This window comes from Carcharhinus amblyrhynchos, chromosome 23 (assembly GCF_965287045.1).
Source record: "Carcharhinus amblyrhynchos chromosome 23, sCarAmb.v2.hapA, whole genome shotgun sequence".
Classification (NCBI taxonomy): Eukaryota; Metazoa; Chordata; class Chondrichthyes; order Carcharhiniformes; family Carcharhinidae; genus Carcharhinus; species Carcharhinus amblyrhynchos.
This window is the reverse complement of record NC_137346.1, coordinates 44,687,673-44,714,404: the sequence shown is the minus strand read 5'-3', so window position 1 is coordinate 44,714,404 and position 26,732 is coordinate 44,687,673. Positions and strand designations below refer to the sequence as shown.

At 42.8% G+C, this 26,732-nt stretch overlaps 1 protein-coding gene across 1 annotated transcript in view; it reads left to right on the top strand.

The window, feature by feature from the left end:
• Nucleotides 1-26,732, top strand: part of rabep1 (rabaptin, RAB GTPase binding effector protein 1) — an 86,778-nt gene that overhangs the window by 21,871 nt on the left and 38,175 nt on the right. The window contains exons 5-12 of the mRNA XM_080211100.1: nt 2,008-2,168; nt 2,465-2,584; nt 4,749-4,884; nt 11,488-11,666; nt 14,577-14,717; nt 19,789-20,247; nt 22,372-22,476; nt 24,214-24,330. Coding sequence (XP_080067226.1) covers nt 2,008-2,168; nt 2,465-2,584; nt 4,749-4,884; nt 11,488-11,666; nt 14,577-14,717; nt 19,789-20,247; nt 22,372-22,476; nt 24,214-24,330 — 1,418 coding nt within the window. The remainder of the gene's footprint in view (nt 1-2,007; nt 2,169-2,464; nt 2,585-4,748; nt 4,885-11,487; nt 11,667-14,576; nt 14,718-19,788; nt 20,248-22,371; nt 22,477-24,213; nt 24,331-26,732) is intronic.

The window sequence follows — 26,732 nt, the reverse complement described above, 5'->3', positions numbered from 1 at the left end:
AATAGTCCAGTGATGATTCCACCAGGCCATCGCCTCCCCTGTCTTCGTTCTCTGTGACCAACAGTGTCACAATCCCCACCACAGCTAAGGCAAGGAGATAGACCCAGAATCTACCCCTGCTGGAATAGGGATCGAACAGAGATCATGCTGGCATAAGTCCAAACCACACTGGCCGTCCAGCTAATTTGAGTCAATTATGGAGCAGGATTTTTAACATCCCTCTGAACAAGCTGAAAGGATCTCAGCGGTCAGAGTGTGAGAAATGCTCTTGTGACAAAGGACCAATTAGAAAACACTATCAATTTAATGTACATGATCGAGCAGACTCCTGTTATCGTGGGAAGGGTTGACGACTTCAAAATCTCCTTGTATAAATTATGCAAGCTGTGCTTTGTTATAGGCTCTCCACTTTACAAGTCACTACTGCTGATATGACAGTGCTCAAATTTATGACAGACTTTTTCATTGTTTTTCATGGACAAGTTGGGCCGAAGAGCCTGTTTCTGTGCTGTAAATCTCAATGCCTCTGAGTTTAAAAGCCAATGAAAGCTTAACTTCTACCCCTCTGTCTTGGCAGCCATGTTGTCTGACCAGCTAAGGCTCACGCAGTGCTCAATGAATGAAATATTATTGACCTAATTATCTTTTTTTAAAGTTTATTAATTAATCACAACTAGTTAACACTACAGTGAAATTCCCCTAGTCGCCACAGTCCGGCACCTGTCCGGATCACTGTACCTAACCAGCACGTCTTTCAAAATGTAGGAGGAAACAGGAGAACCCAGAGGAAACCCATGGAGACACAAGAAGAACGTGCAAATTCCACACACACAGTGACCCAAGCCGGGAATTGAACCTGGGTCCCAGGCACTGTGAAGCAGCAGTGCTGACCCCTGTGCTACCGTGCCACCCATGTCTTGGAGACAGTGAGATATCTCCATTATCTCAAACAACAAGAGAAACGTGATTTTGTTAAATCCTTTTGTCTGGCCTCACTGCTAATGAACTTGATTGACATTCCCAGAAGGCTTCCATGATGTTGATAACACTTTTGGTCTAGAGTTTAATTTTATAGCGACACTATATTTAACCTGGAAACTTTTCTAAACCAAAGAGGCTAAAATCTATATGTCTTATGCTCCCCTCTGGTCATCCTGCCCTACTCTTGGTCACCGTTGCATACATCAGGGTGTATGTGATTAGCCCATCTGTAGTTGCTCTTGAGAAGGTGGTGATGAACTGCCTTCTTGAGCCATTGCAGTCCCTGAGGTGTAGGTACATCCACAGTGCTATTAGAGCTGGAATTCCTTGATCTTGACCCAGTGACAGTGATGAAATTGTGATTATATTTCATATATCAGGACAACGAGTGGCTTGGAAGGAGTTGGTGGCGTTCCCAGGTATCTGCTATTCTTGTCCTTCTAGATGGTAATGATCGTAGTTTGGAAGTGCTGTCTAAGGAACCTTGGTGAGTGATTAGCACTGCTGCCTCTCAGCTTTAAGGATCCAGGTTCAATTCTGGCCTTGGCTGACTGTGTGGAGTTTGCACATTCTCCCCATTTCTGCATAGGTTTCCTCCAGGTGCTCTGGTTTCCCCTCTCAGTCCAAAGATGTGCAAATTAGGTGGATTGGTCATGCTAAATTGCCCTTTATTGTCAGGGGGATTAACGGTAAATATGTGGGGTTACGGGATAGAGCCTGGGAGGGATTGTGGTTAATGCAGACTCGAGGTGCCAAATGGCCGCCTCCTGCACTGAAGGGATTCCATGAACCCGTGTCTCTCTCTTTCTGCTGATAACTTATATATAAAGTTTGAGTGTTTTTCCTCCAGTGTCAATGATTGTGGGCTGTGTAATTGTCCCATTGGATTAAATATTTAAATTTTCCACCTTTGGCTTATATCCCTGAAACCATTTAATTCTTTTTCTTGGTATTGCTTGTTCAAAAAAAAAGCTAATTAATTTTGTAAGAGATGCTTTTTGAGCTGTTTTTTAAATTCTGCTGCAGAGACGGTGAGAGAGTATGAGATTCAGTTCCATCAGCGGCTGGAGCAGGAACGCACACAATGGGGGCAGTACAAAGAAGCAGTGGAACGCGAGTTGGCTGACCTAAGGAGGCAGCTGTCTGAAAGGCAAGAGGAGGATACCTTGGAAAATGACATGAAGAAAGTGAGTATACTCAGCTGTGAATCGTGAAACGATTGAAAAGTGTTTTGGTTGTCGGTGATATTCATGATAAATGTTGAGTGGAAAATAATAAGTGGAGTTCACTCTTGGTCATACAGGAAAATATATGATGCCTTAGGAACTTAATTTCAATTAATCCTACTTCCAGATCATTTGGGCAGTGGGGTGGGAGTTTTTATTGGAGGTGATATGATATGCATTTTGGAGTCCTGAACATTTCCTTATGAGATATCAAAGTAGAAGCATTTGTGATTGTGTACACTTATTTCACCCAACAGGCTCAGGAAGATGCTGAGAAGTTGCGGTCAGTGGTAGTGCCCATGGAACAGGAGATAGCAGCTCTCAAAGAGAAGCTGTTAACAGCTGAGGGAAAGGTCAAAGAACTGGAAGCCTCAAAGGTGAGTTCTAAAAGACTGCAATCAAAACATTTTGATTTGCCCATGTAAGAGGAACTATTCTTCAAAATTATTCATTTTTAGCCCTTTGTGATGTGCTGTGGATGTCAATGCCACTGTATATAGTGAAATTTGGAGTAAGAATTATTCATTGGAGAGGATGCAGAGAAGATTTCCTAGATTGAGACCAGGGATGAATGACTTCAGTTATGTGAAGAAACTGGAGCTGTTCTCTTTAGAATAGGGAAGATTAAGGCAAGATTTAATAGTCAACAAAGAATTGAGGCATTTTGGTAGAGTATAAACAGAAACAGTTTCTTCTTTCTTTATTAATTTATGGGATGTGGGTGTCCCTAGTTAGGCCAGCTTTTATTGCCCATCTGTGGTTGCCCTTGAGAAGGTGGCAATGAACTGCTTTCTTGAGCCACTGCAGTCCCTGAAGTGTAGGTACATCCACAGTGCTATTAGAGCTGGAATTCCGTGATCTTGACCTAGTGACAGTGATGAAATGGTGATTATATTTCCACATCAGGATAATGAATGGCTTGGAGGGGAACCTCCAGGTGGTGGTGTTCCCAGGTATCTGCTGTCCTTCTAGATGGTAGTGGTCATAGTTTGGAAGGTGCTGTCTAAGGAGCCTTGGTGAGTTTCTGCAGTGTCTTTTGTAGATGATGCACACTGCTGCTGCTGTTCATTGATGGTGGAGGAAGTGAATATCTGTAGACAAGAAGGTCAGTAATTAGAGGACACACATACAACTGGCAGAAGACCCAGTAGGAAGTGGAAATATGTACAGAATCACAGAATACTTTTTTTATGCAATGAGTCATTACAATCTGTAAAGTTCTGCCTGAAAGGGTAACGGAATTAAATTCAACTTTCAAATGGGATAAATACTTAGAGAGAGTTTGGGCTGTTGGGAAAGAGCAGAGGAGTGGCAGAAATTGGATACCTCTTTCACAGAGCTAGTAGAGGTACAATGGACTGAATGGCCTCCTGTACTGTAGTATTATTCTATGATGTGGGGTTTTTGTTGCACACAACATTCATTATTCCTCATTTCGTTTATCCATCTTTCTCCTCACACTCTCAAAGATCTTTGTAAATGGGTCTTTGGTTGTGAGTAAAAAAAGCAGACTATTTTTGGAAAGGTGAGAAACTTATAAATGTTGCTGATCAAGAAGTCTTGGGTGTGCTGATACAAGGATTGCAGCACATTAGCATGCAGATGCAGCAAACAATTGGGAAGGCAAACTGCTTTATTCTTGTACTCCAATCCCCTTTATTGCAAGAGGATTGGAGTACAACAATAAAGAAGTTTTGCTACACTTGTACAGGGTTTTGGTGAGACTGCATCTGGGTTGTGTGCAATTTAGGCCTCCGCAATTAAGAAAGCCTTGGAGATGGTACAGCAAACATTTACTAAATTGGCCCCTGGGATGAGCAGGTTATCCTATGATAGGCTGAGTAAATTGGGTTTATATTCTCCAGAGTTTAGAGGTGCTTTCACTGAAACCTACAGAGTTATGAAGGGGCTGTGATAGGGTGAATGCTGAGAGATTGTTTCTATTGTTTAGAGAATCTAAAACACTGGGGGCACAGTCTCGGGATAAGGGGTCAATCATTTAGGACTGAGGTGAAGAGAAATTCCTTCACTCAGTGGTTGTGAATCTTTGGAATTCTGAGCACCAGAGGAGTGTGGATGCTCCATTATTGAATATATTTAAAACTGTGATTGATGGATTTTTGGTCTCAAGGGATTTGGGGAGCATGCAGGAGAGTAGAGTTGAAATCCAAGATCAACCATGACCACATTGAATGATGGAGCAGGCTCGATGGGACATGAAATCTACTCCTGTTCCTAATTCTTGTGTTCTATGAGTGCTCATGTCATTTGTTAGGTCACCTGACTTAAATGTTACCGGAAAAGAAGGCTTTAATAACTTGGAACTCGCTTCCCCAAATTGGGAACCTTTCCCAAATAGACAATCACATTTTGAATGGATGGAAAGCACAAGAGTGCTACAGCCTGGGCATCTATAATAGTCAAATTTATTTCACCAACTAAACTGGAAAGTATCACAATAATAGAAAAACAACAAAGGAGTATCCAAATGGATATTTTCAGTCTATAGAAAGACTCTGATATGGTTAATGTGCCCAGCAGGTTAAAGAGCTGAACCATTACCTTGAGACTGAGAAATCATGCAGGACTGACTTGGAAATGTATGTTGCCGTTCTCAACACTCAGAAAAGTGTGCTGCAGGAAGATGCAGAGAAACTGCGCAAAGAACTGCATGAAGGTAATCAAAAGATGGGAGCTAATAATTTAAAAAGCTGTTATTGTTCGACCGAAAATGTATCCTTGGGATTAGAGTGCAGTTAAGTAGAATCACTGCAGCCTTCAGAAAGAAGAGAAATATGAAAAAGCACTTCCTCGATCCTAAAGAATTCACTTGCACATAGCTGCTGTTTTATTTTTCAGCTTCTGTATTATTTAGAAAATGGCCCTGAATTCCTGGCTCCCAGCACTGGATTTGGGAGGCACCCCAAAGATGTACTGGGGAATCCCTCTTGGTGGATTCCACGTGACAGTTTACCTGGCAATTATCCAGAAAGGCTTATTTACCCTGGACAATTGCGCTGGCTTGGAAACTATTTGATTCGAATTACTAACCTAGGATGGTGCTACCAGTTTTACACTCATAGTTAACCTGAAAGAGTTGGAAGGTAAAAGAAGCACTTATACCTTTGGAGAAATTATTTTACAGACTCAAATGGAGCCGGAGCCCGGAGCCCGACCCCCTCCCAGGTGAAGTCCCCAAACAAGCATGCCACCCGCCCCCGACACACCCACCCAGTGTCCGAGTGTGAGTACCTTCACACTTCTAATGGAACCTTTAAACACTCCTGCTTTACAGCAGCTAATGCTGGAAAAAGGGAGGATCTGTCCTCACTTGCTGCACTCCTTTTGCAGGAGTGGCCACTGAAGCCATCGATGCACTTTGCTTCCTTCATCTTATCTGGCATGGGTTAGCAAGGTTGGGCAAGGCAGACGCTTTTCATCTTAAGCACCAGTACGTCTCTGCAGAGCGGCAACCTGCTGCTGATTGACACTTTGAGGAAGTTAGGACCATTCTTTCTTTCTCCCCTACTTCGTCTCTATCTCACCCCGCTCCTATTCATTTATTAATTCAGTCTTTATGGTGCTTCAGACACCCCATTAATATTCAAGGATACAGGCAAGGAATTAAGTACCATCACTAGAGAAGTAGTATTAGACAAACTAATGGGGCTAAAGGCAGATAAGTCCTCCAGCCTTGATGGCTTGAATCCTAGGATCCTAAAAGAAATAGCTATAGAAATAGTGGATTAGTGTAATTTTCCAAAAATCCTTGGATTTGCGGAAGTACCGGAGGATTGGAAAACTGCCAATGTAACACTCCTATTCAAAAATGGATTTCTGATTAGCCTAACGTCTTTTGTTGGAAATGGAATCAATTATTAAGGAAGTCATAGAGTCAGAGGTTTACAGCATGGAAACAGGCCCTTTGGCCCAACTTGTCCGTGCTGCCCATTTTTTTAAACCTCCAAGCCTGCATTTGCCCCATATCAGGGACATATGAGGGACATAGATAAGCTGCAGAGCTGGGCTGAGAGGTGGCAGATGGAGTTTAATACAGAAAAGTGTGAGGTGATTCACTTTGGAGTACAGAATATAGGGCTAATGGAAGGACTCTTAGTAGTGTTGACGAGCAGAGAGATCTTGGGGTACATGTGCATAGATCCCTGAAAGTTGGCACCCAGGTTGATAAGGTTGTTAAGAAGGCGTATGGTGTGTTAGCTTTTATTGGTAGAGGGATTGAATTTTGGAGCCGTGAGGTTGTGTTACAATTGTACAAAACCCTGGTGCGGCCGCACTTGGAGTATTGTGTACAGTTCTGGTCGCCGCATTATAAGAAAGATGTGGAGGCATTGGAAAGGGTGCAGAGGAGGTTTACCAGGATGTTGCCTGGTATGGAATTTAATGTTGGCAAGTGTGAGGTGGTCCACTTTGGTAGGAATAATGGTAGGAAGGATTATTACTTACGTGGCGAAAAACTGCAGCAGGCGACGGTGCAGAGGGACCTCGGGGTCCTTGTGCATGAGTCACAGAAACCCAGCTTGCAGGCGCAGCAGGTGGTCAGGAAGGCGAATGGGATGCTGGCCTTCATAGCGAGGGGGATTGAATATAAAAGTAGGGAGGTCTTGCTGTGGCTATATAGGGCATTGGTGAGGCCGCAGCTGGAGTACTGTGTGCAGTTTTGGTCGCCGTACTTACGCAAGGATATTTTGGCCTTGGAGGGAGTGCAGAGGAGGTTTACTAGGCTGATGCCGGAGTTGAGGGGGTTGAGCTATGAGGAGAGGCTGAATAAACTAGGCTTGTACTCGTTAGAGTTTAGAAGAATGAGGGGAGATCTCATTGAGACGTATAAGATGATGAATGGGATGGATAGGATAGAGGTGGAGAGACTCTTCCCACTCAGAAAGGATAGTAGGACTAGGGGGCACAGCCTCAAGATAAAGGGGGGGCGGTTTAGAACGGAGTTGAGGTGGAACTTCTTCACTTAAAGGGTGGTGAATCTCTGGAATTCTCTGCCCGTTGAAGTGGTGGAGGCTACCTCGCTAAATATTTTTAAGACGCGGGTTGATGGGTTTTTGATAAGAGAGGGGATTAAGGGTTATGGGGAGAGGGCGAGAATGTGGAACTGAGCCACGACAGATCAGCCATGATCTTATTGAATGGCGGGGCAGGCTCGAAGGGCTAGATGGCCTACTCCTGCACCTATTTCTTATGTTCTTATGGTGGGAAGGTCTTATGAGGAAAGGCTGAGGGACTTGAGGTTATTTTCATTGGAGAGAAGAAGGTTACGAGGTGACCTGATTGAGGCATACAAGATGATCAAAGGATTGGATAGGGTGGACAGTGAGAGCCTTTTACCTCAGATGGTGATGGCTAACACAAGGGGACATAGCTTTAAATTAAGGGGTGATAATTATAGGATAGATGTCAGAGGTAGGTTCTTTACTCAGAGGGTAGTAAGGTCTTGGAATGCCCTGCCTGCAGCAGTTGGGGACTCGCCAACTTTAAGGGTGCTCAAATGGTTTGTGGATAGGCATATGGATAACATTGGAATAGTTTAGGTTAGAGGGTCATTAGATTGGTTCCACTGGTCGGCACAACATCGAGGGCCGAAGGGCCTGTACTGCGCTGTAATGTTCTATGTTCTATCCCTCTATACCCATCTTACCCATGTAACTGTCTAAACGCTTTTTAAAAGACAAAATTGTACCTGCCTCTACTACTACCTCTGGCAGCTTGTTCTAGACACACACCACCCTCTGTGTGGAAAAAATTGCCCCTCTGGACCCTTTTATATCTCTTCCCTCTCATCTTAAACCTATGTCCTCCTGTTTTAGACTCCGCTACCTTTGGGAAAAGATATTGACTATCTAGCTGATCTATGCCTCTCATTATTTTACAGACCTCAATAAAATCACCCCTCAGCCTTCTACGCTCCAGGGGAAAAGTCCCAATCTATCCAGCCTCTTCTTATAGCTCAATCCATCAAGTCCCAGTAGCATCCTAGTAAATCTTTTCTGCACTCTTTCTACTTTAATAATATCCTTTCTATAATAGGGTGACCAGAACTGTACACGACATTCCAAGTGTGGCCTTACCAATGTCTTGTACAACTTCAACAATGTGTCCTAACTCCTGTATTTAATGTTCTGACCGATGAAACAAAGCATGTTGAATGCCGCCTTCACCACTCTGTCCATCTGTGACTCTACTTTAAAGGAGATATGAACACGTACCCCTAGATCTCTTTGTTCTGTAACTCTCCCCAGTGCCCTATCATTAATTGAGTAAGTCCTGCCCTGGTTCAATCTACCAAAATGCATCACATCACATTTATCTCAATTTAAACTCCTTCTGCCATTCGTCAGCCCGCTGGCTGACAAATTGATCAAGATCCTATTGCAATCTGAAATAACTTTCTTCACCGTCCATTATGCCACCAATCTTGGTGTCATCTGCAAACTTACTAACCATGCTTTCTAAGTTCCTATCCAAATCATTAATATAAATGACAAATAACAACTGATCCCTGAGACACACCACTGGTCACAGGTCTTCAGTTTGAAAAACAACCCTCTCTGACCATCTTTTGGCTTCTGCCATCAAGCCAATTTTGTATCCATTTAGCTACTGCACCCTGGGTCCTGTGAGATTTAACCTTATGCAACAAACTACTGTGTGGTACCTTGTCAAAGGCCTTGCTTGTCCATGTAGGCAACATCAACTGCGCTGCCCTCATCTACCTTCATGGTTACCCCTTCAAAATCTCAATCAAATTTGTGAGACATGATTTTCCACTCTCAAAGCCATGCTGACTGTCCCTAATCAGTCTCTAAATGCTGTAGATTCTGTCTCTCAAAATACCTTCCAAAACTTACCCACCACAGATGTGAGACTCACCGGCCTGTAGTTGATAGTCAAGTGATAGCAGCATGTTTGGAAAATCATAATCTAATCAAGCAAGTAATCATGGAAGGGAAATGGTGTCTGCCTGATTTATTAGAGATTTTCAAGGAAGTGTCAACCCGTGTGAATGGAGGGGAAGCAGTTAATGTGTGATATTTGGACTTCCAGAAGGCGTCCAACAACATTCTCACAAAAGGTTAAGTCATATGTCAAGGGCCCATGGTGTTGGATGTAATATATTGGTACGGGTAGAGATTTGGCTAATGGGCAGGAAACTGGAAATGGTGATAAGAGGTTCATTTTCAGGTTTACGATCTGTTATCTACTGGAGTTTCACAGGGATTAGTGTTGGCACTGTGACTGTTTACAACATGTATTAATGACTTGGAGGAAGGAAGCAAATGTACTGTAGTCACGTTTACAGATGACACAAAAATAGTTGGAAAGGCAAGTTGCAAGAGGGAGACAAACAGTTCACAGAGAGGTATTGCTAGGTTAAGTATGTGTGCAAAAGTTAGAAAATGAAGTATAATGTGGGAAACTGTGAAGTTCATTTTAGAAGCTAGAACAAAAGAGCAGAGTATTATTTAAATAGAGAAAAACTGCAGGAAGCTGCAACACAAAGTCTCGACATGATATACGGAAAGCTAGCACACAGGTTCAGCAGGTAATCAGGAAGACTTATGGAATATCGGCTCTTATTTCAAGCATGAGTAGGGAAGCCTTGCTACAACCGCACAAGATACTGGTGAGACCACATCTGGAGTACTGTGGGCAGTTTTGGTCCTTTTCTTTAAGGAAAGATATTATTTCATTGGAGGCAGTTCGGAGAAGGAACATTAGGATGATCCCCAGTATGAAGGAATTGTCTTAAAGTTTAAATTTAAAGTTTATTTAGTATTGTTACAAGTAGGCTTACATTAACACTGCATTGAAGTTACTGTGAAACTCCACTAGTCGCCACACCCTGGCGCCAGTTCAGGTACACTGAGGGAGAATTTAGCATGACCTAACCAGCACATCTTTCAGACTGTGGAAGGAAACTGGACCATCTGGAGAAAACCCACGCAGACATAGGGAGAACATGCAGACTCAGGAAAGGTTAAACAGGTTGGGACTTTACTCATTGGAATTTAGAAGACTGAGACGTGATCTCATTGAAATATATAGGATTCTTAATGCTGAGAGGATGTTCCCCCTCATGGGACAGTCTAGGACCAAGACATTGCCTCAGAATAAAGGCGTGCTGATTTAAGGCTGAGATGAGGCGGAATTTCTCTTCTGAGGATTGAGTCTTTGGAACTCCGTGTTGGAGAACTGTGGGGGCAGAGTTTTAGATTTTGATCAGTGAGGGATTTGAGGGTTGCGGGGAATGGGCAGAAAAGTAGATGTACAGGCTGTTGTTCAGTAAAACGGTGGTTAGCACTGTTTCCTCATAGCATCAGGGATTCAGGTTCAATTCTGGCCTTGGCTTACTGGTGTGGAGTGGGCACACTCTCCCCTTGTCTGCGCGGGTTTCCTCTAGGTGCTCTGGTTTCCTCCCACACTCCAAAAATGTGCGGGTTAGGTTGATTGGCCATGCTAAATTGCCCCTTGATGTCAGGGATTAGCAGGGGAAATATATGGGTTATGGGGATAGGGCCTGGGTAGGGTTGTTGTTGGTGCAGGCTTGATGGGTGGGATGGCTTCCTTCTGCATTGTAGGGACTCTGAATATTTCTCGCCTAAATGCTGGCCCTTATCGACATTACCCAAAGCATGTCAGGTTCGATGTGTAAGCTTGCAATACCCACCACTTTCTACCTTTGCACTGCTTTAAGCTGATACATTGTACGATGTTAATTTCTAGATGGGCAGAAATTTCCTCCAATGAAATATTGATAAGATCAAAGCCATCATCTTCAGTTCTCACCACAATGTCCATTCTCGAGCCACGGACTCCATCCTTTCCCTGGAAAGTTTCTGAGATTGATCAGGACTGTCCACTAACTTGGTGTCTATTTAGCCCCAAGATGACTCATATCTGTTCCATCACAAAGACTGCCCAATTCCACTTCTGTAACATTGCTCCGACTGCCCCACCTTGCCTTTGTTCCCTCCAGAGTAATTCACTATTCTCTGATGACATTCCCTCAAATTTTCTTTTGTGCTGCTGTGCAAATGCAGTAATTTAATGGGATCAACTCATATCTGGCCTGCACGAGGACTTCTGAGCTCCCTTAGAAGGGAACTTTGCTCTCTGGCTGGTTTTCCACCTTCCGCTCTCCATAAATTTGAGACCATCTGAAACTCTGCCGCCCTATTTTCTATCCTGTAGCTTTTGATTTGGTTTTGAAAGCCGTAGTTCACTGTTTGGTTTGTTTCGATGTGTCCTTCAGTGTGTCATCTTTTGGAGCAAGAGAGACAGCAACACAACCAGCTGAAATACACGTGGCAGCGGGCCAATGACCAGTTCCTCGAATCCCAGCGGCTCCTCATGAGGGATATGCAGCGCATGGAGAACGTTCTCACTTCAGAGCAGCTTCGACAGGTTGAAGAGCTGAAAAAGAAGGAGCAAGTACGAAAGACTTCAAATTTGTGATTTTAATGTTCGGCGGTATGGTGGCACAATGGTTAGCACTGCTGCCTCACGGTGCTAAGGACCCGGGTTCAATTCCTGGCTTGGGTTACCATCTGTCGGGAGTTCGCACGTTATCCCCGTGCCTGTGTGGGTTTTCTCCCACAGCCCAAAAATATGCAGGTTTGGTGAATTGGCTCTGCGAAATTCTCCCTCAGTGTACCCAAACAGGCACTGGAGTATAGCAACTGGGCAACTTTCACATTAGTTTCATTGCTTAGTGAATGCAAGTCTACTTATGACTAATAAATAAACTTGAGAAGGAATGAGAGAAACAAGAGCCTAAGTGTATCTTAGGAAATTCAGCTTCCCAAAACGTTTTGACTATCCTGCTCTTTTCCTGCTTTCTCAATCTTTTAAAGCAAGGAGTAGAAATTCTCCTAAGAGTTTGCAAAAAATGCAACAATATTTCAACGGTCTCCATGTTGGGTCTGGGAATATCCTTTAAGCAAGTTGCTGCCCTTGATTAAAACCAAGTGCCCTGGTGTAGTCACTTGAGTTTCTAGTAGAGAATTAGCCTGATGACGGTGTTCATTGCTTTCAGTTAAGTGAATCATAGAATCCTACAGTTCAGAAGTGGGCTATTCGGCTCATCAAGTCTGCACCAACCACGACCCCACCCAGGCCCTATCCCCACACGCCATGCATTTACCCTAGCTAGTCCCCCTGACATTAAGGGGCAATTAACATGGCCAGTCCACCTAAACAGCATGTCTTTCAGACTGTGGAAGTGCTAAGCCAAAGGCAAAATACAGTGAATGCTGGAACATGAAACAAAAACAGAAAATGCTGGAGAACCTGAGCAGGTCTGACAGCATCTGTGGAGAGAGACTAGAGCCAGTGTTCCGAGTCTGAATGACCCGCTGTTGTTTTTGTTTCAATTGGTTGTGTTGGTGAAGGCGGAAAGCAGGAATTTCCATCTCATGAATTGTTTACCTTGTTGGAATATACTTTTGCCACAATTTTGTACCTGTGTTTACCATGAGCACAAACACCGACATGGGTGCAAAATCAAATGATTGGAAAATGAGAAAATTGCTGACAAGGTCTTGTTTACCGATTCTCCCTACTGGCAATGTAGCGAGGCTTCCATCCAGGAAGGTCAAGAACTTCCATTTCAGTAAATTAGAATATAATTAAAGGTTTTCCCGTCTTGTTGGAGAAATTTTCGATTGCTTTTGCAAAACGTGAACTCGGGAAAGGGAATCCGCACTAGCGGAGAGAAGGACATGCCCTGGCACTGGCCCCAGGCACTGCCCCAACCTGGTGGCAGTGCAAAGGGGCCCCTCTGGGGAGTTCCGTTGGTGGGGAAGGGCGGAGGGAGCCCCTTTGTGCGTGTTGGACAGGAGGTTCCCCTTCAGCATGAGCTGAAAGCCTGTTCCATGGATCCACTGTTCTCTGGGATAAGAATCACCTCCTGGTAGCCAGCACAGTTCTGAGTTGTAAGCCTGTGCTTTTCTAAATTTTCGCGATCTGGCTCTTTGAATCTGTCTGGCTAATGAAGGTGTTTTAAACTGGGGATTAATCTGGTGATCCCCTGCACCCTTTTGAAAGCCTCTGTGTCAACCAGCATGTGGGAAGAAAAAAACTGATTCTAACTGAGGCCCAAAGTGGAACGCTTTTTAAGAAGGTTACAAAGAAAAACCTCAATGAGTGGATTGAGGACCATAGATTATGAACATCCTAAACTTCATCCTTTGCCAGTGCTATTTGCAGACACCAACAAGGGATATGATAAAACGATGCAGTGAGTTGGATGGTGAGTTATCCAATGTTCACGATCACAGTGGTTATTCAGTAGTCTTTGCTACATGTGAAGCCCACGCAGTTGAATACTCGCTATCAAAGTTTTTTTAAATGGTCATAGAATCCCTAGAATGCAGAGAAGACCATTTAGCCCATCGAGTATGCAATCAATTTCGACAGCATCTTACTCACCACCATCCCCCCACCCCATTCCTTTAACCACACACGTTTATCCTGCTGATCCCAATTACCTGCACATCTTGAGACACTAAGGGGCAATTTAGAGTGGCCAATCCACCAAATCTGCACCTCTTTGAACTGTAGAAGGAAACCGGAGCACCCAGAGCATGATGGCCACACGAATGAGGTGCCAGCATATACCCAGTGTCCATGGAACCAGAGATAAGAAAGAAATGAATTTCTTCAGGGGCAAGGACAAAGATTACTGCCCAGGAAATCCATCAAGTCCAAGTAGATCAGGCAGAAGTGGAAGAGAAGAGTAACAAGCGAGTGAAACGTTGCCTGCTTTAATTGGATTTGTTAGTTGATCAGTGAAATAAACTGAAGCTACGTTAACAATTCTGCAATTCTAACTCCCAGTCTCCCAGGTTCAATGGGATGTGTGGTGAGCATTCTGGCATTCATTGAATTGAGGAAGGAACAGTTATTGTTAATGGTCAACTGATAAAGGATGCTTTTAGCATTCGTATCAGTCAACTTTAAAATAGCTTAGACTGTAGTCCTCTGATCCAATGTATGTCCTACATTTCTAGCACATTTTAAAATGAAGTTATGTGGAAAGCTTTGAAAAAAACTACTGATCATTTCTATTTCCTTGAAGTTATTAATGGTGCCATTTTGCCCATAGCTATTGTGTGTCTCAGTCTAATTAATGTGAACTTGATTGCAATGGTTTAACACCATGCCCTATTTCAGTTACTAGGTTAGGAGTCTTGCTTAAAGTCTATACAGGTTTATGCTTTGTTCTGAGTTTCACCCCTGAACACAGGAGTTTTGCACTGTTACTGTTTACTGGCTGCATTGTGAGGATGAGTATGTTACCTCATGAATAGACATATTCTGATGTAAGCATTCCTGTTTCAGGCGGAAGATGAACGGCAGAGTCTCAAAAAGGTCAAAGAGAGAAAGCAGCTGGAGACTGAGGAAGAAGGATCGGCAATGAGCTCCCAGTCACGTGTGGAATCCCCTGCCAAATCTCTCGGTGTCTTAGATGTTGAAGAGGGGGTCAGTTCTGGAACTCTTCTACAGTGGTGGTTATATAGTATTTTAGGGCGTTTCTAGGTGATTGTACAAGTTCTGGTAGCTATTATAGGTGAATGGGAGCTCCTGAAATGCCTCTATGAGTACTCCACACGGTAAGGTGGGATTCACACAGACAAGGAAGGTTGCTGGTCAGTCCCTTGCTGTGTACTGAGTTAATACTGGGGCACAGCGAGAGTTCTAAACTCAGAATTGACTTCTTCAGGGTAGGTTTTGATTTGATTTATTATTGTCGGATGTGTTGGTAAGCAGGGAAAAGTATTGTTTCTTGTGCGCTATACAGACAAGGCATACCGTTCATAGAGAAGGAAATGAACAAAGAACAAAAATCAAAATCAGCCCAGGAAACAGGCCCTTCGGCCCAACGAGCCTGCGCCGCCATCTCAACACCACCAGTCCACCTCTCTACCCATGACCCCTATCTAATGTTTTATGGCCATCCAGATTGAGGGAAACTGATTTAGGGACAATTTATTCCTGCCAGTCAGCCTAACAGCACATCTTTGGGGTGTGGGAGGAAACCGGAGCACCCGGAGAAAACCCACGCAAGCACGGGGAGAATGCGCAAACTCCCACAGACACCGACCCAAATCCATGTGTCTGCACAGCAATCAGCGATAGTCACTGAGCTGTCATCTTGCCCAGTATCTGGTCCAGTTTAGGCACACACTAACGACATGAAGCACTAGGCCAATCTCGAACAACCAAGAGCAGCCCCAGTACGACCCATCGCCTGTATGCCCCTCGTTGGACACGAGGTGGACCGACTTAAAACCTGTGAATGAAAGAGAAAAAAAAGACATTATTATCATACTTATACCCATTTACGTTACCAGGGACGCCCCAATGCTAATGACCCTTATTTAAAAGGTTCTCCTATATCCACCCATCTCCAACTCAGTCATGTGCCTTAAGTTACTCTTAAAGGACTCTAGCGTGTTTGCCTCCACCACCTTACTTGGCAGAGCATTCCATACCCCCACCACCCTTTGTGTGAAAAACCTCCCTCTAATATCTGTGTTGTACCGCTCCCCCCTCACCTTAAGTCCATGGCCCCTTGTCCTACGTGTCTCTATTATATGAGAGAGTGCAGAATGTACTGTTGCAGTCATACCTAAGGTGTAGAGAAAGATCAACTTAATGTGAGATAGGTCAATTCGAAACTCTGATGGCAGTAGAGAAGAAGCTGTTCTTGAGTCGGTTGGTACAAGACCTCGGACTTTTGTATTTTTTCCCTGATGGAAGACGGTGGAAGAGAGAATGTCTGGGGCATATGGGACCCTTGATTATGCTGGCTGCTTTTCTGAGGGAGCGGGAAGTGTAGACAGAATCAGTGGTTGAGAGGCTGGTTTGTGTGATGAATTGGGCTTCATTCACGACCCTTTGTAGTTTCTTGTGATCGTGGGCAGAGCAGGAGCCATACCAGGCTGTGATACAACCAGAAAGAATGCTTTCTATGGTGCATCTGTAAATGCTGTGAGAGTCATAGTGGACATGCCAAATTTCCTTGGTCTTCTGAGAAAGTAGAGGCATTGGTGGGTTTTCTTAACTATAGTGTTGGCATGGGGGGGACCAGGACACATTGGTGATCTGGACACCTAAAAACTTGAAGCTTTTGACCATTTCTACTTCATTCCCACTGATGTAGACTGGGGCATGTTCTCCATTACGTTTCCTGAAGTCGATGACCATCACCTTTGTTTTGTTGACATTGAGGGAGAGATAACTGTTGTCACACCAGTTCACCAGATTCAACTAGGGTGGAAAGTATGTCTGACTACGATGATTAGTACGCAATATTCCTGATCGCTGCCCATTAACACCTATTGACAAGGCACTTGTGGATGTTTGCTAAGGGTAGAATTAGGAACTGATTATAATTCCTCCCAAGACTTGAAAGATTTAAGTTTGCACTTGTGGAATTTAGGTTGTGATAGCAGAGGGCTCCCAATATCTGCAGATTCATAGAATGGTTACAGCACAGAAGGAGGCCATTAGGCACATTTAAAAAAAATTACAAGATGTGAGTGTTGCTGGCTGGTCCAGCATTTATTGCCCATCCCTAGTTGTCCTTGAAGGTGGTGGTGAGCTGCCTTTTTGAGCCACTTTCATCCTCCATTGATCCCTTGCTGTCTCGCCTCTGAAGAGCAATTTAGCTAGACCTAATTCCCCACATTTAACCCATTGCCCTGTAATTGGTTTCCCTTTAATTACATACAAATATAATATAATTGTATGTCCGAACATATGAATTAGGCCACTCGGCCCTTTGAACTTGCTCCACCATTCAAAGAGATCATACAGATCTGATTGTAACTTCAACCTCTCATTCCTACTGACCCAATAACCTTTCAACCCTTTGTTAATCAAGAATCTATCTAATTATGCCTTAGAAATAATCAAAGATTCTGCTTCCACCAACTTTTGGAAAAAAGTATTCCACAGACACTTAACCTTCAAAGAGAATGTTCATCTCTGTCTTAAATGAATGATCCCTTATTTTTAAACATTGGCCCCTAGTTTCTGATTCTCCTACAAAAGGAAACACCCTCTCTACATCTACTTTGTCAGTAGCCCTCAGGATTTTAAAGTGTCCAGTCAAGTCACCTCTTACTCTTCTAAGTTCCAATGAATACAAGCTTAACCTTTTCTCATCAGAAAACCGATTAATTCCTGGTATTTGTCAAGCAAACCTCCCCTGCTTCTAACACATTTACGTTTTTTTCTTAAAACAGGAGACCAATACTGTACACAATACTCCAGACGTGGCCTCATAGAATCATAGAATCCTACAGTGCAGAAGGAGGCCATCTGGCCTGCTGTGTCTGCATTGACCTTAATCCCAACCAGGTCCCATCCCCAAACCCCCATACACTTGCCCTGGCTAGTCCTCTTAATGCTGAGGGGCAATTCAGCATGGCCAGTCCACCTAACCTGCACACCTTTGGACTGTGGGTGGAAACCAGAGCACCCGAGGAAACCCACGGGGAGAATGTGCAAACTCCACACAGACAGTGACCCAAACCGTGTCCCTGGCGCTATGAGGCAGCAATGCTAACCATTGTGTACTGTGCTGCGTCACACCAGTGTCCCATATAACTTGAAGCATAACCTCCCTACTTTTGTAATCAATCCCCTCACAACTATTAGCTTTCCTGTTGAGCCAGTTCCATTTTGAAAGTCACAATCCCACATGCCTGTCAGGCAGTGCGTTCCAGGTTGTAACCATTCCCGCATAAAAATGTTTTTCCTTTTCTTCCCGTTGTTATCTTTGGTTCTTTTGCCAAACTCTAATTCCGTGTCCTCTGGTTCTTCTGCCAATAACAACAGTTTTGTTACTATTTACTCTGTCTAAACCCCTCATGATTTTGAATATCTTTATCAAATTTCCTCTTAACTTTTTCCTTAAGAACAGCCCCAGCTAAATCAATTAATCCATGCTACTGAAGCCCTTTAAACTATTCTGATGAATCTTTTCTACACTCTCGAGAAGGCCTTCACACCTTTCTTACACTGTTGAATTGGTATCAATTGAGGCCAAACACATTTTTATAAAGGGTTACCGTAACTTGCTTACCTTAGCACTGTCTCTACTTATAAAGTCCATTATTTTTAAAGTATAATGAACCTAACCAATGAATCCCACTGTGGAAAAACAATTTACAGACTACTTTTGCTTGGACCATTTTAGTACTGCAATTTTTAGAAATTCTAGTTTCAATGAATGAAAATTGCTGTGCTGTATACCAATCCAAAATGTTATTATTTAGACTTTTTTTGACACTCCCCAAATTCCCCTTTCTCACTTGATCTCTTCACTTGTTTGATGACTCATGGCCCAATATCTCCTTATCTTCAGACCCTCAGTTTAATGTTTCATCGAGAGAGACACTTTTGAGAGTTCCGCACTCAAGTCTGTGGTGTGAGAATTTTTTTTTAAATCACTTATGGGCTGTGCGTATCACTGGCTAGGCTGGCATCTATTGTCCATCCTTGATTGTCTTCAAAGAGGTGGTGGTGAGCTGCTGCCTTGACCCGTTGCAGTCCCAGTGTGGATGCACCCACAGTTTTGTTTGGGAGGGAGAGCGTAGAACGTAGAACGTAGAACACTACAGCACAAACAGGCCCTTCGGCCCACAAGTTGCACCGATCATATCCCTACCTACCAGGCCTATCTATAACTCTCAATCCCATTAAATCCCATGTACTCATCCAGCTCTTAAAAGACCCCAGCGAGTTCACCTCTACCACCACCAACGGTAGCCGATTCCACTCACTCACCACCCTCTGAGTGAAAAATTTACCCCGACATCTCCTCTGTACCTGCTCCCCAGCACCTTAAACCTGTGTCCTCTCGTAGCGACCGTTTCAGCCCTGGGAAATAGCCTCCGAGAATCCACCCTATCTATACCTCTCAACATCTTATAAACCTCTATCAGGTCACCTCTCGATCTTCGTCTCCAGGGAGAAGAGACCCAGCTCCCTCAACCTATCTTCATAAGGCATGCCTCCCAATCCAGGCAACATCCTTATAAATCTCTGCACCCTCTCAATAGCTTCCACATCCTCCTTGTAATGAGGCGACCAGAACTGCGCACAGTACTCCAAGTGGGGCCTGACAAGGGTCTTATAAAGTTGCAGCATTGGAGTTCCAGGATTTTAACCCAGTGACAGTAAAGGAGCAGGGATGCACTTCCAAGCCAGGATGGTGAGTGGCTTGGAAGGTAACTTCCAGGTGATGGTGTTCCCAGTTGTCTGCTATCCTTCTCCCTGTAGATGGTAGCAGTCGTAGTTTTGGAAATTTAACACAACCTTTTGCCTTTGTGGTGAGAGCTATCACTGAGCAATGGCTGGCATCCTATGTTAAATATGGTTGACATGTTATCTCCGAAGTGACTAAAGACATTGTTCACTAGATTGGCATTGTAGGAATGGCAAAACTGCTAAGGTGCTGTGGAAATGCGATTTACGTAGGTTAGAAACAACTGAGTTTGTCATTTCAAACTTTTTCCAATTAATTTTGTGTTTTTTCCAGATTTGCGGAAATAGCATACATGGTTCTGTACAGTCCTTGGACTCTGATTTGTCAGCATCAATGGCAGGTCCTGCTTTGAAGCAGGATGATGAGCCATTTCGAGAGGGCTTACGAAGGGTACAATCCACTGACAGCCTTGGCACATCAGGCTCCTTGCAGTCAAAGAGCTTAGGTTGTGGACACAAAGCAAAATCGGCAGGAAATCTGGACGAGTCGGACTTTGGGCCATTAGTTGGAGCTGACTCTGTTTCTGAGAACTTTGATACAGTCTCAGTTGGCTCTTTCCAGATGTCTGGTTCCTTCATACTGACGAAAGATCAAGAAAAAGCAATTAAAGCACTCACACCCGAGCAAGAGGAGACGGCTTCACTTTTGTCGAGTCTTACACAAGTAGTAGATAGTGCTCCCAGTGGGTACAGAATGGTCAGTGAGAAAGAATGGAATTTACTACAACAAGAGGTGAGTATTTTAAATGCTAATTTTTAACTTGTACATCTGTCAAACATTCATGTTCACTTTATATCTTGCTTACAGTCTTGTGATGCCCTCAAGCCTTTCACTGTTTCCTTAAGCATAATAGTATTAAAAAGAATGCTGATTTCAGAACAAAATCTCTGTTTAAATGCTGTAGTTGATGACTATTGTTTTGGCTATTACTGTTGCACCTTTCTACTAACACTTTAACCTTGTGGACAAAGGAAAAAAGTGACATACTATTTCCTGCAAACTGAGCCAGGAAACGTTATGTCTGTCTTGGGGTAGTCATGATATAGAGGTGCCAGCGTTGGACTGGGGTAAACGCAGTAAGAAGTCTCACAACACCAGGTTAAAGTCCAACCAGGGGTAGGACAGCCCCAGGACTGACCATTACCCTTTTAATCATCCTACACTGGACTCTGACCACCATGTTCTCTCATGATTGCTCTCTCATATGTTTTCAAAAGTAATAGCTGTAGAAAAGTTGTAAGCCCATAACATGTGACTCTCAATACAATATTCACCTTGTTCCAAAAAAGGTCTTATCCAGAAAAGGATTCTATTCAGAATCCTTTTGACCATATCTGTGCTGAAACATTGTGAGCAATGATCCCCTGTTGAATCACTGCAGCTGCAAGTAGCGTAACAAAGTAGGGAGCTGCTGTTGACAGGAATGCACACATTCTTCACCACCTTCCCATTATAACCAAAATGGTGCAGGAGCGTGGCAAATTATTGCAAGCTGTGCCCAGCATACCCTCTAATCAAATCAGTTTTTTCTGAATTTCTGGGATTCCAAAGGCAGATTTCCGCTTCAGGTGATTTTCTCTTTAAAATATAGTAATCAAGTTTCATTGAAGTATTTTGCCTGAAGAACTAATTTACACCAGTATTTAACAGACATGATGCAGTTGGTATTTGAATTATATGCATCAACATCACTGCTCGTCACCATCTGGGACAAATGGTTTGTGTTGGAAATATGGATATCCTAAGTCTTCCATGTTTTGTTTTTATGTTCACAAAAGTAGAATATCTCTTCAAAATTGGTTTTGAGCAACTTTTTAAAATCACATTGCTCTTTTTAAAAAAACAATTTTCAAATGATGTGTTTGACCACAGTAACATTTATTAAAAAGATTGTCATTAGGAATTCAGTCAAATGTAAAAACGTGTATGTAGTTCAAATGAAAAAAATTGCTTAAACTTATCAAGAATTAATGCACTAAATACATTGTAGGTTTAATTATATTGTAGGTATAATATGAAACCAACACATAACCAGCAACTGAGTATTAGTAATTGTGTACAATTCTGAAATTTGAACTACTGCATAGTACTGGACTAAGTAGCATTTCTAAAATCGTTATTGTTCCAGTATTGTAGCATCCTCAGAATCAGTTTCCTTGAAGAGTACCCAGTCAGTTGGTAGGAATGTAAGAATGATTTTCATATATGTGGTTCTGTATATTCATTTATATCTCCACTGAATCATTTCGAGCATCTCTCCTCCCCTTTTCTCCTCTTCTCAATCTACTCCGACATAAACTGTTGGGACAGGAGTTAATTTTTGTAAATTAAATGTCCTGCTTTACAATTCTAGTCCAGCTAGTGGACTTTTCGTCAATGTCGATACTGTTAGATATCCTTTGTTTAAATTAAGAAAAGCTATTCGAAGGTTAAGACCTTTACTATCTGAATTCATCAGAAAAAGTGCAGGAAGTAGGGCTCCCGTAAGGTAAAGGATAGTGTCATAAAAATCATACAGTGAGTTATTGATCTCTGTTATGTTGTGGAAAGGTGATAGATAGGAGCCAAGTGTTGCCCCAGATAGAGGGGAATGATGAGAAAAGTCAAAGGGTTTTTGACCTGGCCCACTTTTGGAGTGATCCATTAGCTGTGTCAACACATTGGTAGAAAGACTAGCACCTCATTAACCTGTTTGCTGAGATGTGGAAGGTGATCTAAGGATATATTGGACGTACATTGCTGCAGCAAGGTGAACTTTTCTTCCTGAGTGGGAATCAGTAATGTATTTTTACAATTATTTACTTCTACTTCTAATTATGCGTGCTGTTGGTTGCTATCGACCCTTTATCCCTGCAGGTACAGAATGCTGGAAACAAGCTGGGTCGCCGCTGTGACATGTGTTCAAATTATGAAAAGCAGCTTCAAGGAATTCAAGTACAGGAGGCAGAGACCCGTGATCAAGTGAGACTGACTGTTGTGTGGGATTTAATTTATTAGTCCTCTGCAGTATGAGCATGATATGGTATATCTCTGCTCCAAATCTAATGAGAAACATTGACTATCGTTTGGTACTGTTTTCTGCCTGAATCATTGTATACTATTTCTTGTACCAAGTGCTAATTAATGGGATTAGGTGGGAGGACAGGCCAGGTGTTTCTCGCATGTCAGTGGGCTGAAGGACCTTTCCTACATTGTATGATTCTATGGCATCCATTATGGAACAGTGAGCCTTTCATCTGTTTGGTCAGAGATGCTGGTTAATTTTCTTTTTCCACTTGATATAAATCTTTAACCCGTTAATCCTTTTATCCTTTTTATAATTTAATATTTACTTTGTTTATACAAATCATATTACATAAAATCTTCATCCTTAATTTTGTTTCTCTTGGATGACATGTTTTCTCTTTCACTGAATTATATGTGCCTTCATGTAGCTGCATGGTGCACTAACATGGTGCTCTGTTTAGCTTCTATCCCATAACAAACTCAAAACACTTCACACAAAAAAATTCTCAAATTTCACCCCAATTACGTTTCCTTCTCTTTTCCACAAATGGCCCTATCTGTTCCACTGAATCTCCTGGACCATGAGTTGGATTATTTACCACATCCTTCAGGTAAAACCCACCCAAACCTCTTTTTACCCAAACTTCACGACTGAGACCCAGCCAGCTGACACTCCCGCCATCCCACCCCAATTCAGTTTTGAAGATGTGACACAATTGTGATCTTATGAGCAAGCCCTCATCAAAGCTTTTGTTATTTCCAGACTAAACAATTCCTCCTAACCACCATCCCGTCTCACACTCCGTACACCTAAACTTCCAAAACTGTGTTGCCCTAACTCACGCTAAATCCCATTTACTGATCAGCCATCTGTTCGCTGGCAACATCTTGATCTTTAAAGTTTTTAGCCAACTCTGGCTTCTAATGTATCTTCACTTCCTTCATCCCATTGCTATGTTCTGGATTCCCTCTCTAAATCTGTCTGTCTCGCCTCCTGTAAGATGCTCCATGAAACTTTAGCTCCATTCTAATATCTCCTTCCTTTAACTGGATGTCAAATTTTGTTTGATAATATTCTTGTGAAAATGCTTAGGGCATTTTACTGTCTTAAGTACAAGTTGTTGCTGAGAAGATAGCCCAAGATCTGAAAAGAGAAACAGCTGGAGTGCTGTTAGTACTCTTTGGTTAAAAAAGGGGCGTGATTGAGTTGATGATCGCAGTGTTTGAGTTGATAAAATCTTTACCTGGTAGCAGTTAAAATGATTCTGCTTCTGATTTGCTTCAAACAAACATAAGCTTATACGTTATTACCAATAACGACAAAACCGGAAGCAAGTAAACATTCATTTGTACAAATAAGATAGTTCACAATGCAAAATTGTGTTTTAAATCTATGATGACTCCCATTCTGTATTTCTCTGCTTGTTCTACACTGAAAAGTAAATAGTACATTTTTAATGAGTGTGCTGTAAAATAAGAGCTCTCTAATTCTCTCTCCTGCACGCTCTCCCTTTTGGGTGCTCTCTCCACACAGAATATCAAATACTTCTGTCCACTTAGATCATTGACCTCCCCCTATTCTCCAGAAGACATCGAGTATAATAATAATTGAAATCATATTGTCTTGTGCTTCAGAGTGATTCTAAGGATTGGATTCTTTCAGATGTTGTGTCTGTCTGCTTAACTCTATAGGTGAAGAAGCTACAAATGATGCTGCGTCAAGCCAATGAACAGCTGGAGAGAACAATGAAGGAGAAACAGGAGCTGGAGGATTATGTCAAACAGAGCTCTGATGACACAAGTAGCCAGGTACCGGGTACCAAACATTTCTGATACTTGTAATTAGATCCAGAACTTGTGATGTGCTGATAAAGTTCTGCTTATGTAGTAGGTGTGTCATTTAAATCAGGTTTATGCAACATTGAGCGCATTCTAGATATTTAGTCCTTGGATCTCAGCACTTTGAACAATTTTAATAAAACAAACAAGCAGCAGTAAAAGATACTACAGGTTGTCACTCCTGTTGTTTTGGAGCTGTGCTATAACCGAAGATGAACTACAAAGAGACTAATTCAGTTTGCAGTATGTAACAGCATCATTCCCCCTCCCCTCCAGTAAAACAACATGAATATAACAACATAAAACCAACCATAAGGTTAAGATTTTAAGTATTGGAAGACAGGACCTGAAAAGTAGTAACCTCTGTACAACTCCCAGTGCCACATAGAAGTGAGTACAGAAGTAGGCAGATTGTGGAGAAATGGTGGGTTTGAGATGCTTGGCGAATTGGGACTAATTCTCATGGAAGATGGGACCTATACAAACCGAATGGGTTGTGCCTCAACGGGGCGGGGACCAATATTGTGGTGGGAATCTTTGTTAATGCCGTTGGGCAAAGTTTGAATAGTTTAGGAAATGGGAATCTGAACATAGAAGGAAGAAAAGCTGGAAACGAAAGGCAGAAAATTAGTAAGCAAGTGTGGAAAGTCACTCGAAAAGGCTAGAAAATAAATATTTTGCTATGTATTTTCTAGCCTTTTCGTATGTATTTCAAGATAGAGAGTCTAGTGGATAAGACAGATGAGCTGAGGGCACGGATAGACACTTGGAAATGTGGGGTGGGAGAATCTCCAAAAAAAATCTAAGTGTCAAATTTGCAAGAAAACTGGAGTAGGCACTCACTGTTTTTTTCAGTGGGAGTTTAAAAATGAATCACCCACACTCTGTGCACTGCAAATGCACTAGCATGATTCACATTAAAAAGCTGTGGTGGGGCCTATCCCTGCTGGAGAGGCCTGAGGCGTAGTACTGAGTGGGCTACTGTGCATGCGCCAATCTGTTTCTATGAGATTCATTCTTCTGAATTCCAGTGAATATAATCCTTGATTACTCATACGTCAGTGGTGCGATCCCAAGAATCACACTAGTAAACTTTCTCTGAACTCCCTCTAGAGCAAGAACATCCTTCCTCAGATAAGGAGATCAAACTACACACCTTGGCCTTATCAAGACCCTGTATAATTGCAGCAAGAGGTCCCTGCTCCTGCATTTGAATCCTCTCACTATGAAGGCCAACATTTGCCTCCTTTGCTGCCTGTTACAACTGTGTGCTTACCAACTGCGACTAGTGTACAAGGGCACCCAGATCTTGTTGCATGTTGCCCCCTCTCTAAATTTATAGACATTCCAATAACCTGCCGCCTTCTTTTTGCTACCAAAATGGATAATCTCATATTTTTCTGCATTATATTCATCTGCAATGCATTTGCCCATTCACTCAAATCACACTGAAGCATTTCTGTATCCTCTTCAAAGCTCACCCACCTACTCAGATTTCTGTCATTTGCACATCTGGAGATATTACATTTACTTCCATCATCTTAATGGGGCGGCACGATGGCACAGTGGTAGCACTGCTGCCTCACTGCCAGGGATCCGGGTTCGATTCCAGTCTTGGGTGGCTGTCTGTGTGGAATTTGCATGTTCTCCCTGTGTCTGTGTAGGTTTCCTCTGGTTTCCCCCCAGAGTTCAAAAATGTGTAGGTAGGTAGATTGGCCATGTTAAGTTTCCCTTCAGTGTCGGAGGGTTAGCAGGGTAGATACGTGGATTTACGGAGAAACTGCCTGGGAGGGATCGTTATCGGTGCAGGTTCAATGGGCCAAACGGCCTCATTTTCCACAGTAGGGATTCTACGATTATTGTAAATCATCAGTATGCATTGTGAATAGCAGGGGAGCTAGCACTGAACCCTGCGGTACCTCACTAACATCAAGGGGAGAGCCATCTTGGTGATAGTGATCATTTTTGAATTAGGTTTAATGTAATTACGGAAAAGAATAAAGGTAGATCTAGAGTAAAAGCTAAAATTAGAATAAAAGCAAGGTCAATTTTACTAAACTAAGGTATGATTTAGTTGAGTCCAGAAGGCTGTAATGTGCATAATTAGAAGATGAGGTGTTCTTCTTGTTTGTGTTGGGCATTACTGGAGCATCACAGAAGGCCAAGGAGGGACATCCAGGCGTGAGAGCAGAATTAGAATGGCACTCAACCATACGGTTGGGATCATGCTTGCTAACAGAGCAGAGGTGTTCCTCAAAATGGTGACCTGGTCTGCATTTAGCCTCTTGGAGGAGGAGACTGAGACCATATTGGGAGCAGCGACTACAGTGGACCAATTGAAGGAGATGCAAGTGAAATTGCACCTATCCTTG